This window comes from Aythya fuligula, chromosome 3, assembly GCF_009819795.1.
Source record: "Aythya fuligula isolate bAytFul2 chromosome 3, bAytFul2.pri, whole genome shotgun sequence".
Classification (NCBI taxonomy): Eukaryota; Metazoa; Chordata; class Aves; order Anseriformes; family Anatidae; genus Aythya; species Aythya fuligula.
This window is the reverse complement of record NC_045561.1, coordinates 50,681,884-50,698,207: the sequence shown is the minus strand read 5'-3', so window position 1 is coordinate 50,698,207 and position 16,324 is coordinate 50,681,884. Positions and strand designations below refer to the sequence as shown.

The 16,324-nt window shown below is 39.4% G+C and overlaps 1 protein-coding gene across 10 annotated transcripts in view; it reads right to left on the bottom strand.

The window, feature by feature from the left end:
* SASH1 (SAM and SH3 domain containing 1) overlaps positions 1-16,324 on the bottom strand; it is a 549,635-nt gene that overhangs the window by 12,082 nt on the left and 521,229 nt on the right. For 9 of the 10 annotated variants that reach the window (XM_032183554.1, XM_032183558.1, XM_032183555.1 and 6 more), the window contains 7 exons: positions 12,359-12,430; positions 9,794-9,937; positions 7,440-7,575; positions 6,255-6,424; positions 5,027-5,236; positions 4,167-4,317; positions 1,794-1,907 (listed from right to left, as the gene is read on the bottom strand). In XM_032183554.1, the coding sequence (XP_032039445.1) occupies positions 1,794-1,907; positions 4,167-4,317; positions 5,027-5,236; positions 6,255-6,424; positions 7,440-7,575; positions 9,794-9,937; positions 12,359-12,430 (997 nt within the window). Of the gene's footprint in view, positions 1-1,793; positions 1,908-4,166; positions 4,318-5,026; positions 5,237-6,254; positions 6,425-7,439; positions 7,576-9,793; positions 9,938-12,358; positions 12,431-13,004; positions 13,134-16,324 lie in introns of all 10 variants that reach the window. The other variant, XM_032183556.1, reaches the window with a different exon arrangement.

Sequence of the window (16,324 nt, the reverse complement as noted above, 5' to 3'; positions counted from 1 at the left end):
TCTTCTCATAATTTCATTTTCCCCTTTATGAAAAGCAGTTTATTATTGCTGATCCGCACATTATGATGTTTATATTAGACAAATGATTATCCTTATTTTAACAGTTGAGCCTCCAATGTATTTTGTAAACAATAAATATGGAAGCCATTACTGTCCATGAACTTTGCCGAGAAGGTGGAGCACATTTCAGATTAACCAGCCTTAACAAAATCTCTGAATGACTCCCATACTGAACGTTCTTTTCATAATGGTTTTCAAAGCAAGCACTAAATGCATTTGTGAGCAAAAATGATACAGAAATGCAGCAAGCCATAGATGAAAAGCAATATAAAAATCATTAGTGGTATTTCACATTCTGCAAAACTCAGATAAAAATAATAGTTTAAACGTAAAAGTAAGTATCTAAGCAGACAGGCAATAACAATTGCTTTCAAAAGATTTTATTATATTGTTAAAATAAGGAAAATGTACAGGCAGCAATTTAACTTCAGTGCTACAGCTATCATAATGATGGCACTTAGAGATAAAAAGGAAAGAAAATTGTCACATATGCCATATATCTAGCTATGATTACATTCTAGCATGCCTGCTCCATGAGGATTCATGTTCAAGGCGAAAATTCCCTCTGCTTTCAGGAATTTAGTATATTGCCAATTTCGAGCATTCAGCTTCAAAGCAAATTGCAATTTTCTTCAATAAATGGTTATTTCTGAGTGACAGACTGACAGAAAATGGACATACTAAGAGAAAGATCTTTAGCTTGTATTTTAAATGGGAGAAATGGCTACTACAAGGGGCATACAGCATCTCTGTTTATTTTGTTCTTGGATTCCTGTTTATACTGGATGTTAGTGATGAAACCAGGCACTCTGAGGCCAAAACAAGGCTCAAAAGCTTGGACTGATAATGCCAAGCACCAAGTGAAATACAAACCAGTTTAATCCATTTTAATATTTAATCTCTAATGAAATATTTGTGTGTACAAGCTTAAATCCCTCAAGTATGTAGTCCTCAGTCAACACAACAATCTGATTTCTTCAGAACATGGAGAATAATCTTGATTAGCATCCATCTCAGTAATTTTTCAGCACATCACCTTTCACTGATGCACAAGACAAGGTAGTTGGAACTGAGCATAAGCAGTTCTTGCTTTTGTTTTAGCTTATTTTCTCACAAGCTTTTAAATTAAGTTAACTTGCTAGCCACTTGTTCATACACTAAAATACTAAATCTCTGCACCTGGCCTCTGATCAGATGGGAATGCAACATGCAACCTGAGCAAAATGAAAACAAAAATAACAACAACAAAAAAAAAACAGCCTAAAACACAGTGCATTTTAACTGTTTATCTTATAAACAGTTTCTGTGTAAGTTTAACAGCAATTTGCCTAATCCCAGTGTAGTTCGGATACTTTTCCACTGCCAATGGTCCCTTAGAAAAGTGCTGTCTGAGTGTAAGTAGTGCAAGCCTCATGAGGCATGGCTGCAAGACTATGATAGGGGGTGGACAAGACACAGTATGGCAGTGAGAGTACCTGTTGCCATATGATTACAAAAAAATAGCAGATGATTTGTGAAATGTGATTTGTTTTCTACCACTGCAAATAAATAAATTAGAAACAGCAGCGATGAAGACCAATGGCCCAAATCAAGACGGAAAGAGGCAGCCAGAGCAAGGGAGAAAGTCAAGCATGAAGTAGTTCACATAAGCTAGAAGAGGAGCTGAAACGATACTAAGTTATCTACTGAAAACAGGCTGCAAGGATTTTAAGGCTCATTGAGGACATTATTACCATTCTCCAGGTTTTCACTGCTTTCGTAGCAGCCCGAATCCCGAGGAGAGCATCCAGTAAGGCCTTGCCCTTCAATGAGAAGTTTCTCCTGAGATCCTGACTGGTCGCTGTTACCTAGAGGAAATGAGAATACAGTGAAAACAGAGACAAACAGAGAATTCAGTAGAACTTATCAACCTTCCATTTCTAACATCATTATTTTCACCGTTTTAACAACTACAACAGATCCATGTTTAAAAAACAGTGAGCATTAGGAACAGCCATCACAAAGTGATAAACACTGTTGTAAACATTCATCATGTTTGGCACAGGATTAAGCAACAACATCAGCACAAGTGTCAGGGAGCATTGCTGTAAACAATAAAAGCAGAATGAGCTGTCTGCGTCCTCAGTTGCTTTGGGGACAAGTCCTACAATTTACAACCACCAAAATTTATTTAAAATGATGGTGTCAAAGTTTTTTTCTAAGAATTAAAAAAAAATAATACCCAAAACAAAAGCAAAAAGCATTAAGAGAACGAAATAAAGTGTTTGTTTCTTTGTTTGTTTTTGTTTTTAAAAGAATAAAATCCTAACCCTGACTTATATTCCAGATGGGACCAAAAAGAAGGATCAAGAATGGGTCTGGCAAAGTTAGGCAACGTCTCCTGAGGAAGGGGGAAGTGACAATGGAGAGACTGGTGGTAAAAATTTCCTTCCTTCCTTGATCTGTGCAAACAACCAACGCTCAAGTGTGGTCCAGTTTAGGCTGCATAGACCTGATTCCAGGAACTTACAGCATTCAGTTAGAAACCACGTTTTATAAAGAAACTAAATCTGGAGCTGAAGACACAGAAAAGAAACTTCATGATGCAAGGACTCAGTTTATGCTGCATTCCTCCCCACCCCTGCAATACAATGTCAGAAATGGTTCTTCTGATTCCTATTCTCAGCACATGAAAGGTAATTATGGAGTGGAAAGAAGTGCTGCTGCCCCTCCCAGGTTCCAGCTGTCTGGTCCCCATTTCCCTCTGCTCATCATCCTGACTTGGAGCCGGAATTTATACTTTCCAGCCACCACATCAAATAGTTCTTGACCAAAATTGAAGGTCCCTAAAAAGAAAAAGATTCCTTCAGGGAAGTGAACATTCTAAACAGCTCTGCAATTATTAAAGAAAAGTTCATATTAGGTGACATGAAGCTACTCTTATAAGTGAAAAGAATACAATTCTGCAACTGTAGTTTTACTGGGCGGAGACAAAAGGCAGAGAAACTCTGGATGCCTCTTTGGGAACTGTACAGGAAAGATACATGTCAGTGAAAGCTCAGGCCAAAAAGCACAATCCAAAGATGCTAACCACAAATCTCTTATAATAGAATTAAGCATTTCCCACTTAATAAGCAGCTGTTTAAATTGTTGCTATGACAGTTTTAGCTACACTGTAGGATTTTGCACAGAAGCAGCTGAGAAAGTCCTCCCACAATTCATTCCACCGATTCTCATCTGTGGGATACTAAACTTCTGCCAAAATTTAGGGATGAACGGGAAACTCAGTATATCTTAGGTTGCTTCACGTAAGCACTGAAAGCATCTAAATTCCTGTCTCAAGCAAGACTTGCTTTTCATATAAATGATTCTGCTGTACTGTGACTCTTGGCTACTGCATGGATGGTACAGCCCTGCTTCTTGCTGTGCAGCGACAACCCTGTCCAGTTGGACTGCCAGTGCTTACCCTGCTTGCCCTCATTTGTGTAACCTCGCCTGAGACCATCTGGACAATGGACAGAGTTGCACTGCTGCATATTAGACAGATGGTTCACTGTCTTTCACTCTTTGTACTTGAACAATATATTTTCTCCCTCCTGTGAAAATCACTGTATTGATGTATGCACAATCTGAGGCTACCTGTACAATCCTGTAAGTCCAAGAATCATATGCACATGCAGGTAAAATCAGACAAAGCTTAAATCACATTATCCTTCTCCACAGCCCCCTAGCTTCGATCTTTTTCCTTGATAACCTCAATCTCTTCTCTCTAGTCTAGAAGTGTCTTCTTGACTATTTACTATGCCTCAGCTTCTTATTTTGAGTAGGTCACCTCAGGATTTATTCTCAAATATCAGTATTCTAATGGGTAAATGATGTACGTTTGACATCATTTGAATAGGCTAGGTATGCAGGGCTTATAAAAACAAAGAATTCTGTCAGAACAAATGCAAATCTTAAGTCATTCCTCAAAAATCTACATGCTGCTATATAGAAAGACCCTGGAAATAACTAGATTAGGAAAAAAAAAAAAGTCAAAATCCATGAACCAGTTCCCTGCTTTAAGGGGTTCACAAGGTTCTTGGCAGAGCTCTGTTGAAACTGAAAACCTCAAACATCTCACGTACTATCATACTCCTGCAGAAGTTCCACAGCTGTGAGGAGAACAGCTCTGTGCTCAGGATCTCGGATGTTCAGTTCATCTAAATCCTCTTCTTCTAGAAGCTTAAAGGTATCCAGATCTTCATAACCATTGAACAGAAAAGTGGGCATATGCTCCTGCATAATAAGAGAAAGGAAAGAGCTGTAAGACAACATGTTTATTCAACTTATTTTGGCAATAAAAATACTAGAGGAGATTTTCATAACCAGCAAAAATATCAGTAGCTTAGCAAATGCAAACCACTGTATAACAGCAAAATTATAGGACTACAGCTTGTATAAACATTGCTCAGAGCTCAGGGAGGTAGCTGTGCCAGATAGAATACTGCACGTATTTTTTTATTTGGAATGCACTGTATTAAATTGCCTGGGTAGCGTGCTACCCATCTGCATAATATGCCACAGCTCTGTATGAACAGAGTACTGCAAACGATGAACAACAGCCACACCAATTATCTCCAGCTCTCTGAACAGCAATGTGGAAAATAACTTATTTTGTAAAGATAGAGTAACTATTGTTATTTTTTTTATTATACTTTTACTTGCTTTTGATGGGTGTTAGCTGGTAGCAATACCATACAAAGATTTATAATGGCTACAATGCTCTCTGAGCGCATACAACAAAGAAGCCTGCAGCACATCCTCACAGGCAGTTCTGCCTGGCCTTAGCTATTTCCACTTTGCAGCTAAGACCTAATTCTGTTAAGTGGGGTAATGTTGCTTAGGACTATGAATCTGCAGTGCAACTTTCAAAACTGGTAACTCCAAAGGTGTTATCCTTCCCACAAACAAAACCAAAGGGATAACAGAAGAAATGTGGACAGACCTTTAAGTTGATGCGATCCAAGAGATCCTCCACTGACTTGGGCTGTGGAGGTCTGCTTTTCCGGCGTCTCCTGGTGGGCCGCTTTGGCTTCTCTTCCTCTTCGTTTAACACATCCACGTAGATAAATTTGAAAGTGCCAACCTTGTTGTTCAACAGGCCCATCCAAGTGCCCATGGGGGGTTTGCTGATGATATCAATGATGTCGCCTTTCTGCAGACCAAAGCAGCAAGGAAGTCATTTAGGCATGCTTTGTGATGGATATTCAAGCAAACACATCATTTTTCCTTGGTTTTCCATATTCCCAGAATGGACAGAACACAGTACACAGCATGGAAAACACCCTTTAGTTTTCAAAAAGTTAATGAGACCTTTTGCAAAGATTATAGCCCAGTGATGCATTGCTGCTGTTTTGTACAGAGGTCTCCAAGCAGCGCAACTATCCGAAACTGGTGCAAGAATGAACAGATCAGACTGCTCAGCATATAAGGACACGTTCTCACATCAGATCTTGTAAGGAAAGGAGGCACATGTAGAAAGTAAAACTGTTGGTTTTCCTACCAATTATCTGACCGTAACAGACAAAACAACGCACAAGGTTTTGTATACTTATAGAGATTACCTTTCTTACACCTGCTTTAACAGGAATTAGCTGCCCTTGGAATTTTAAGTAATGAATGCCCTGTACAAAGTCATATAGTTTCGACTGAATACTGCACAAATAAAACACTGATACCCAGAAAAATTAAAAGGGGGTAACAACTCATGGTCAATTAATTCAGTATTAGTTCAAATTAACTTATACATGTATTAACTAAAATGCCTTTAGAGGACATTGCGTGTAGGTGCAACCACATCTCTTCCAAAGATTTTGAAAATTATGCCATGGATGGACTAATTCATTGCAGCAGGTAAAGTAGTTTTCCAATCTTTCAAACAAAATCCTTGCAAAAGAGAAATTAATGTGTGGCTTATTTTTATTTTTCCTAAAAATGCAAGTGTCTTTCCCTTGGATGTGTGGAAATACTAATACTTCCTTGCATTTTCTAATCTTTCAGTATCATTTGAGCAACTCTCAAATGCATCAAAATAAGATAGGTTAAAAGGCTTAAAAAACCCACAAGCAACCTCATTAACAGACCAAGAATTGTACAGTTCTTACGAGGAGCTCTTATGTAAGAGTTTTGCCAAAATACACATTTGACCCCTTAAAAACAAACAGAGCTGGTACCTTGAGCTTCAGAGAGTCTGTGTCATAGGGACTTGGAGTAAAATCAGTGTGAACCCTGGCTCTTCCACAGAAAGGTCCTCTGTAAGGAGGTTCTTCATCATCACCATCTTCCGATTTTACGCTCTCCCTGTTGCTGGTTGAGGAATCCGTTGTGCTCACTGTCTGACCACCTAAGCACATGTACATGACAGACTTAATATCAGTCCACAAAAGAACAAATTATTTGTGAAGGTTAAACCAAAAAAGCAGTCAGAGCTTCCTAGGAAACATTTTTTTTTCCTACAAAATATGTTGTTGGAGTTGGAACTCCTTAAATGCCCTTTCTTACACCAAATTATTCTCCTCAATATTTAACTGAGAAGATGATTAACTAGTGCCTCACCTATGATATGTCACAGGAGTGATATTGTCATCTTTTTGCTAAGCTTTGCCCACAAAAAAACATAGTGATGTGAGGAAATTGAGCTCTGAATCCTATATGACGGGTCCCTCATATTCATGAGTTTGGTTTTATGGTGACACTTTGTGTTGTTATTAAAAAAAAAAAATAAATCAGATTATATTCAGAAAACACTTTCATTATTTAAGCACTGAGCTTTTTCTTCAGTGTTTTTGCCCAGTGTGTTCTTGTTTTCTATTGATCAGTAGTTCATAGAATTAAGTTCACCCCATCTGGATCCTGCTTGAACTCTGCTTTGTGCTAGAAACAACCTTAACCAGAGAGGTTTAAAATAATACTCCTCTAGCTTGTTAATGAGAAAACCTCAAGGTCTCTCTGGAGGGGAACCAAAAAAAAAGCCCAGCAGGAGTGCCCAGCAGAAATCTAGTGTGAAGATGTGCTTGTTTGCTACTTGTCCTTGATCTGGAATTGAAAAAGCACTTTCACTGCATTGTTACAGGTGAAGGACTGTGATTCTCACTCCAGTCATTTGCATTATAATAGCAGGACCAGCAGACCCAGCAAGAAAGAAGGATTTCACTTTTTCAGGGCTCTGTATAAACACTGAGCAAAAGAGACAGTCTCTGCACCAAATAGCTTACGGTTCTTTGTAAGCCCTTAGTGACTAACCCTTTTCTACTTTTAACCACTGTTTCTGTTTTGCCTTTCTCTAATTCTGCTTACTGTGGAGATCTCTGCTCCCTGCAGCCACAAAAATGGAGCAACACAATTAGAACAGGACTTACTCATTGAGCTCTGACCACTTAAGGAACTCCTCAGGCTCTCCACTGAGCCACCAGCTTTCAGCTTGGGCTTGTCCAGGGAGTCAGTGTCTGGCGGTGGTGACTGTGGAGAACCTGGCATGACCCCAGGACTGGACTCCTGCAAGGCATTGAACCATTTAAGTTTGGTAAGCGAGCACAGGTATTGACAGGAGCTGCTCACTCATATCTGAGGAGAGAACTTCTTGTATTTTCCTGCTCTTTAGAGACGGGACAGAAACATAACACATTTATCAACTTATTTAGTGATACTCAGCTGTGGCAGACACCCCATTTTATTACGCATGATGGCAAACAGAAGAAATCAATAACTGTCTGAGAAAGCTAGCACTGCAAGTGGAAAGAAACATTACACAAAACTACAAATTCAAGGTTTCCAAAACACCCACTATATTTTATCAGCAGTGCTTGCCAAACAGCTAAAGCCAAATCCAGCTTTCTGAATCAGGATTTTGTAAAAAGGTGAATGCAAACAAATCAGATAATTCAAGTCAAAACACAGCAATGTAAATTTTTTTTTCAGTGTATTATTAGTATTTTTGCTTATTTACCTTGAAGGAAAAAAAAGAACTAGAAAATGCAGCCTATACATAATATACATGCATACAACACACATAAACATAAATGCATAAATTAAAAAACAAAAACAAACAAAAACAAACAAACAAAAAAAACGGTTTTGCTACATATGCAGTAGGTGAGCAATTTCTTTTTTCATTCAGTCAAACATTACAGGAAATCCAAAAAGGTCTTTCCTAAATTGAAATCCTGTCAGCCTCTGTGACGCAAAACTGAAGCAAAGCAGATTACTTGTGGCAGAATGGTTTTGCTTGTTTTCTCTGAATGCAGGCAGAGATACTGGCACATAGTTTGAGTCATGCCAGAAAGATAGAAGGTAAAAATATTCTGAAATGACTGTGCCAAGAAGCTGGAAAAGAAAAGAACTCTAGCTTGCATACGAGAATAGGGTTTTGAGCTGGTGTGTGGTCATGAAGCTTTTAGATTAAACCTATTATTTGCATGCTGCAGAGTCAGCAGAAAAAAAGTCCTCCCAGCACAAAACTTCAGAGGCCTAGTCAATCTTGCAGAGAGCTAGAGGGCAGAAGTACTGCTAACCCACTGAGTTCTCACTGCATCCCTTCCTTAGGGAGATTTTCCAGCGGGGCACTTTAAGGACAGTAAGACACCAAAGCATCTTATCACTATCAAATCATACTGATAGACCTTGAAATGTTTTAATTATAAACGAAATGTAACCATAACTATGGCACTGCCCCTGGTCACGAACCAGTAGGGCGAGCAGTCCCCCAGGAAAGGATTTCTAATGTTACAGTGCATTGTGTAAGTCTGGTCATGTACCTGCCTGCTGTGCTGTGTCCGTATTTGCACTTTGGGGTTGTTATCTCGAATCTTATTAATTGAAGCTCCTTCTACAAGCAACAGCACTTTGCATTAATGCCAAAAAGCTCTGTCTGGTAGGGCATGACAGCATTTCCGTTTCCATTTCCATTTTTCTATTGCAGCAAGCATCCCCGGCCATCCAGCGACTGGTAAGAGGCCACTTGGGGGCGATATTTGCCAGAGAAAGCTCTGCTTTCCCGGCGGTTTTGTAATCTATTAAATACACATTGCAATAGTTTTAAACAAACGCTGACGAATTTTTGACACACCACCAAAGCAACGAACCCCAAGTATACCAGAAGGGGTATCTATAGAAAAAGCCAGCAATTGTTCCTAGGCCACTAAAATTCAAAGCCTTATTGTACTTCAGGTTTAAGACTGAGTTAGAGAATTCCATAATGAACGAATAAATAGGAAAATGTTCTGTGGGGTGCCCCTCTCTGACTGCATTGTGCATCTGTCTTAATGAGCTGCTACAGAAAGCAAGTTATGATGGAAAACAGATCTGTAATAACAGACAGGCACTGTGTATGTGAAATTATGCTGGGAATTTAAACTAAGGTGTAAACTGCAGACTAAATGTATTACTGTGACCCTGTGTCACAGGCCAGTTCCCTTAATAAATAAGGATGATAGATAAAGAGATGGAAATATAGAGCAAGATGTGCAGTGCCATCAACCACGAGCTTCTGCTGATGAGCTACTTGAATGAAAATCTGGAAATGCATTTTCATGGTTGTGCTTCTGTAAGAAGCCATTTCACAGTGAGGGATTTTATAAGAACATAGGAATAAGCCACAGCACATACTCTTGTTAGAAATTTCTTTACAGATGCCTTGTGATACCTCGAAGCCTGGTAATCAATATTGATTATCGCTTCTATGTTATTAAGCAGAGTCCAATGAGACCTTACATACCTGCTCAGACAGAGAGCTGCTGTATTTTTTAGACATCCTTTTCTTCATGGTTTCCTTTACAGATTTCACCTTTTTGCCCAGAGATATACGGGAGGCAGAGGGCGATTTGATCACTTCTTTATAAACAAAGTCTCCTTCTTTGCCCTGTAAAACAAACCAGGGTTAACACCTATAAAATATAGATCCAATTTCTTCTCCATCCAGCAGTCACTGCAGAGGTAGCCAGTCAGATGCAGGATGGTAGTGTGGTGTTCTGTTTATTGCTTTAAATTCTCTCTTGAGACCTTCTAAAACCACTGCAGCCGTCTGCCATAACCTACTCTTAAGGCCTGACTTGTAACTTTACTGTAGGTACCGTGTGCAGATAGTTCTGGGGTCTGTTGGCACTTCTTTGTCCCTTTGGGTTTCAGGTAAGTATTTGACTTGACAGAGCTTAACTATCTCAGGCTAAGCCCTGCTGATGGGACATACAACAGTCGTGTCTCATGTTGGTCAGTACCACAGTTTTACAGGACTCAAGGTACTTCTGAAATCCTAGCCAAATATCTATATATATACACACAGATACCTGTATTTGGCTACTCAAATTTATGTTCTGTTTTTAGAAAGGCATTCAGCTAACCTCTCGATTACCATCTTTGTGGCTTTACTGTGGATTTTTGTATTAAAAAAAATGCAAACAAAAGCTACTAAATCCATCATCCATGGTGGAAGGTTGCACTTGCACACCTATTCTTGAAACACGGCCATAAGCTGCTGCTGAACTAAATTAGCTGGTCCACATATAGTGGATGACAAAAACCAGCTACTTTGAACGCATTTAACCTTTTCTAAACTAGCTTTAGATACCTAGCATTTACTTTTGCCACAAGCACACACAACGAATTACCATGGATCAGCTAACATTCTGCAGAACTTGTATGACTCAGCCCTTTTTCAGATATTCCAAGCTGCATGTTAAACACAGTTCTTCATCCTACAGCATTTCAGGAACCACAGCACGGCAGTTCTATTAGAGTTCTACCACCACTGCCATCAGTACAGATGCACCAAAAATCACAACGCAAAAAGGGCCAAAATCTGCTTGGCAGCCATCAGATTGATTACTGACTTTGGTCTCTGACTTGGTTCAATATTCCCCTAGAGGAAAGCTTGAGTACACCAAGTAACAGTAAAATAAGTGTATGCTATATTCTACATAAAGGATTTATTCCCCACTCCCCCCAAAATTTATGCATGTTTGCTACTTTACTGATGTTCTGCCAAAAACATTCTCTGATGTTCAACTGATAATTTATTACTGACCATTCTATTTTTTTTTCCCTTTACAAGTGATTGCAATGTCTTTGCTAACTTTTGGTCTTTGAGTAGGAAATAAGGACAGCCCTTTGCCTTTTTGGATGTCCTCCCCCTCCCAACTGCATTAAGTTAGTGGACTTAAATGTTTAAAAAACAAAACAAAACAACAACCTTGATCTGCATATGTTAATTAATCTGGCATACTTTACCTGTCCCACCATGCGAGACAGGTGATGTTAGTAGGAAAACCATAGCACCTAGAATTTACTCTCTCCAATATCGAAAACATAATCTGAACAAAACATGTCAGATTAGCTATGTTTAGGGATAATCAGTGTAAGTTTGGAATTTAGCTTTTTTACTGAGTTGAAAACTGATGAATAAAATATCCATCCAGTTTTGACCAATAAAGGGGGAATTTATGATGTTAAAACGACAACAACAACAAAACGTTGCTAAAAAAAACAAAAACCAGCTGTTTAAATGCTGACATGTAAAATGTTTCACAATTTAGATTTGTTTTAAGTTAACAGGGAAGTTTTCAGAGCCAAACTTGAAACAGAAAAGAAAAAAAAATATAGACAAAAAGAAAAAATGTTGACAATTTCATTTGATGCGACATTCTGACTCATTTCTGTTCTATTATTTTTAGCCACAGGCTGACCAACAGCAACACTAGGATCAACATGAGTAACATAAAATGGAATTAACTCTCAGGGGAGTTACTTTATTGTATAGAAAAAGTTCTCTTATAGACAAAGGGCTCTGTGTTCAATTGTGCAGCACCCAGAACAGCTGGGTTCTGGTCTACTTCAGAACTTGTAGATAATGCAAAAAGAAAAGAAATAATGCATCTCTTACAAAATGACTTCCACCCAAATAATCTGCCAATTTCCACTAAATGGAGATTTCTAATTATTCCAAAAAGTTTTACCAAGAAAAGATAGTAGTTCTATGTTTTGCCTGGGGTGATGCTCTGAGGAAGTTAGACACAGGAATAGTCCACAGATGTGCCCCCAGATCTGTGCTTTGATCACTTGTTCCTGCCTCTTTACACATATGGTGTATAAATACTTATACACACATGGATATGGGTGGATATGTTATTCTCAAAGCTAAGGAAGTCTGTGGTTAACAAAGATACTTTACTTTCTTGGATCCCCAAACTGCTATTATGGACCTAAATTACACTTCAGTCTATTATAACTCTATTGTGCATTTCATTTTCTGCTATTTCAAGCCTGAGCCTTCTCGTCTTATACTCACCATTTGGTCAGAATTGTTTCCGATATGAAGGGAACGATTTGTCAAGTCAAATCCTCCAAAGCTGCAGGTTCTCTGCAAAAAAAAAGGATGGAAACAGTTCTATCACAATGATTAGCTCACTTGAAACACTGTGATTTGAAGAACACCAGTGAAAACACACACGTCTGCAAAAATGGAAACAGACAAACAAACAAAATGATGGGAGATTATAAACCAAGAATGCTGTTAAAAGCAATTTGAGTCATTTGTCTTTTCCAGAGACAACTCCTTGGCCTAAGGTCTGCTGCTGTTGAGTCACCTATTGCCTACTCTTTTTAAAAAGAAAAAAAGACTTTCTGGTCTGAGGAAACTGTTGATCTTATGCATCAAGTTTTCCAGGTTGCTGGCAACTCCACCTCAGCACTCCCATCTGCCTTCATAAATTAGTCCACAGTAGCACTGAAACAGAGAACCACCAATCTTTTAAAGCATCGAATAACCTACCTTCTGGGAATTGCTGCATGCACTCCATTTCCACTGAAATACAGGGAAATGCTACCTTGTAGGGCAAAACCCTTGGTAAGAGGAGGGAAAAAGCCACCCAGCTATCTGTCAGCGTTGTGTCCCCAGTGATTCAGTAACCCCCAATTCCAGATTAGGTATTTACCATCACACCTCTGGTGGCACATGGCAGCTCTGCTACTTCTGGGAGAAAGTACGTCATATTTGCAGTGGCACAATCACCTGAGTGACTCAGTTTTGGCTGAATGCACTGGTGCAGTTTATCATAATCATCCTGCATAAAAAAGAAAATCAGCACTATGATACCGCTTCCTTCCTAAGAGCAGAAGGCAACTAAGCTCAGTACAGTTGCATTTCCACAGCCAAAACCAGATTGTGTAACAGATGAGTCTGCTAAAGCTTTGGTATTGCTTGAAAACAGCGAGCCTCTTAGGGGGCTCAGAGAGAATCCAGCTTTTGCCTTGTAACCTAAAAGGTCAAACCTTTGACTTTTTTTCTGGCCACATGACCAACCAGCTGCACAGCACTCAAATACCCGCCCCTGACAAAAGTCTCAAAGGGCAATCCAGGAAAATGAGGACATGGCTGCTGCAATGTACTTGCACAGCTTCAACTCCGGGCCCTAGGCAGGGGTTTTGAGAGAGTCGTATCTCTGTTGTAAGTATTCTCTTTAGAGTTAGACCTGAGACAAACAGGAGAAAATCAGCAACTTGCAAACTGCAAATTCTTAGGGCCTGAACCACTCACTCCATGGGGTAACTTTAAAGAGACCTTAAGACTCAGCTTAAGACACTTTAAGCATCAGATCAGACCTGCAAATGATTGCCAAATTAGTCCCGTGAGCGTGTACTTTGGAGCTGCAAAGATCCACCACCTGAGAACCACCAGGTGCTTTGCTTCAAGGCTCTATTCCAAAGAAACAAGCCCTATAAACTGTGCCACTTAATACACAATTAGATCAATTAGTTCTGTTAATGGAACATTCTTCTTGCCCCATTCACTACTAATCAACATATGCGTTAATTGCTTTTAAAAAGTTTTATTTTCTGGCTTTACAGTGGGTGCTATACCCAGTGCTTGAATGCCAATTTTTGTACCCATCACGGCTCTACCAAAACTCAAATCCAACTTTGTCTATGCCCCCCCCGCATCCAAAAAAGTGTTGTGATTTGAGACCAACCACAAGGAATAAGACGAGTTTTTAAAGCACAGCACGTTTAGCTATGAGTAATGTTCTCCTGTGAAGAGTCCATTCTAACTATTCCTGCAGCGTATGGTAAATCCAACAATGAAGACAGGACATCTGGAACTGCTCTGAGCAAGCTCATCTGTCAAACCAGCCAAAGCTCCTCCTCTAGCAGTCTTCTGAGACAGCAAAACGCCTGTTGGTTAAAAGCTTCTGCATAAATGTACCGTATTAAGGACTTTTATTGTTATGGATATTGTTATTCATTATGGACCTCCCCTACGTATAACGTTATCTTCAGCCTTCAATTCCAGTAATGAGCCTGGTAATTCTGTACCAAACAAAAGGTCTGTGGATGAGGAAAGGGATATTCAATGGAATGGCCATGCATTAAAAAAATATTATCATTTTGGGAGAAAAGAAAAACTGATGCTATTTGAAAATTTCATGCATGTCCAGGTCACTGAAACAAATATAAATGACAAAAATGAATGGCAAGGCAAGACATAGTGACCGATTCCACTGAATACATAGGCATTGCAATTTCCCTGAGGTTGCAGCAAACAAACATTAAGTGTTTCTAGGAAGAAGGAGTGGCATTAGCTCAAGTTTGCCAGCTTTCTGTGGTTTCAGGAAGAAGTGTGTTGAAAAAGCTAGTAAGAGCAGTGCGTCCCCACCTTTTATCCCATTGTAATGAGGCTGGAGAAGCAGTTAGCTGAGGAGTTCATCAACAACAACAACAAAATGCTATCCATTTCTTCTCTGACTGTATCTCCGTGAATACACAAAAGTCAGTCCAGATGGTTTTCATAAAGAAATTACTGTAGTAAGACCACTTTCTAGAAGAACTGAAAAGCTTGTTTCTGACATCTGTATTTACAAAGACAGCTTTAGAAAGCATTTTTAACTATGCAGCATCACTAGCCCAAACGAATACACTCTTTTGCCTGAGATACCACCTACTGCTCAACCCTGAGAAGGAAGGACAAAAAAGCTTTCTCTTATCTTTGTAATATCATTATGGGAAAACAGTGTCTTCTGAGTACAATATTTATGAAAACAAACAGTATCATGTCAGTGGCAGGGCAAGCAGTAAACGCAGAAGAAATAGCGAAGCAGCCAAGAGAAAATATTCATGCTACTGAGAAGGAGAAAAAAACAAAACAAAACAAAACACCAAAAAACTCAATTTTGCATCCAGAGAACAAAAAGTGGACCATAAAAATATGGTCAGCTCCCACATGTTATTCAGGGACACCGAGGCTGTGGGCTCTTATATTAAGAATAACTCACACCTGGGGAAATGAAGCAGAGGCCTCTCAAAATAAAACCTGTAATTCAAGAAGAAAAGCTGTTTTTACTGTATTGTTCACTGGGATATCTTGCTTAATGTTATGGGTGTACTGCTGTTTCCACCCACGGAGGGAGGGAATATACCTATATTTTCTACTAGACAAGAGACTGGTTCAGCTTTGGAGATCTGGCTGGCCCCAAAGGCAAGTTCCCAGGAAACTCGGCATCATGGTGAAGGGAATGGTCAAAACTGGGTCATATAGTCAGGAAGAGACTTTGGGTCTCTGGAGTGCTCCAATCACTTAATATCTCGTACAACACCATTTATTTTTTTAGCCACCCCTTGTTCCTTTTCCACAGTGCTCTGAGGGAAGTTAACACCTTCACCTCAGGCAAGAAAGGAGGAGCAGTGGCCAGGGACAGAGCAGAAGGGGCACTTTTGGTGGTGGCGAGCAGCAAGCAGGGGGGCAGTGTCTAGATAACGTAAAACTCCCTGTCTTTCTGCAGCTGCGTGTTGACAGCAACTACAGAGCTGGATGGGCAACCTGGTGAGATGCAAACTGAGTTGTGAAGGGCCAATATGAGGCAATGACAGAGGGCAGGACAGAAACAGAGCACAGTTAACTAAGCGTGCTCTAATCCTTTGAAGATCTTGTATATCTCTCAGTGTGCCTTTAAGAGATTGCTGACTTCCAAAGCATCGTAAAAATATTTTTATACTGTCTCAAAGCTTTTCATCAGTCATCTCGATTTCTGCTCTAAGGGAATTAAAAAAAAAAAAACACAGCATTTTGTCATATTTGCTCTTTCTCATCGAGTTACTCTGTGCACATAGAAACTGCAGACTCAACAAAACTCTTCTCTGATGAAATTACATCAAGCTCCTCATGGCTTACTCTTCCCATATAGCTGAATTCCAGTGCTTATGAGTTTATAATGGCAATGAAAGCAGAAGAAGCGCTGAGTTTTAGTTAAAAGTATAAAGC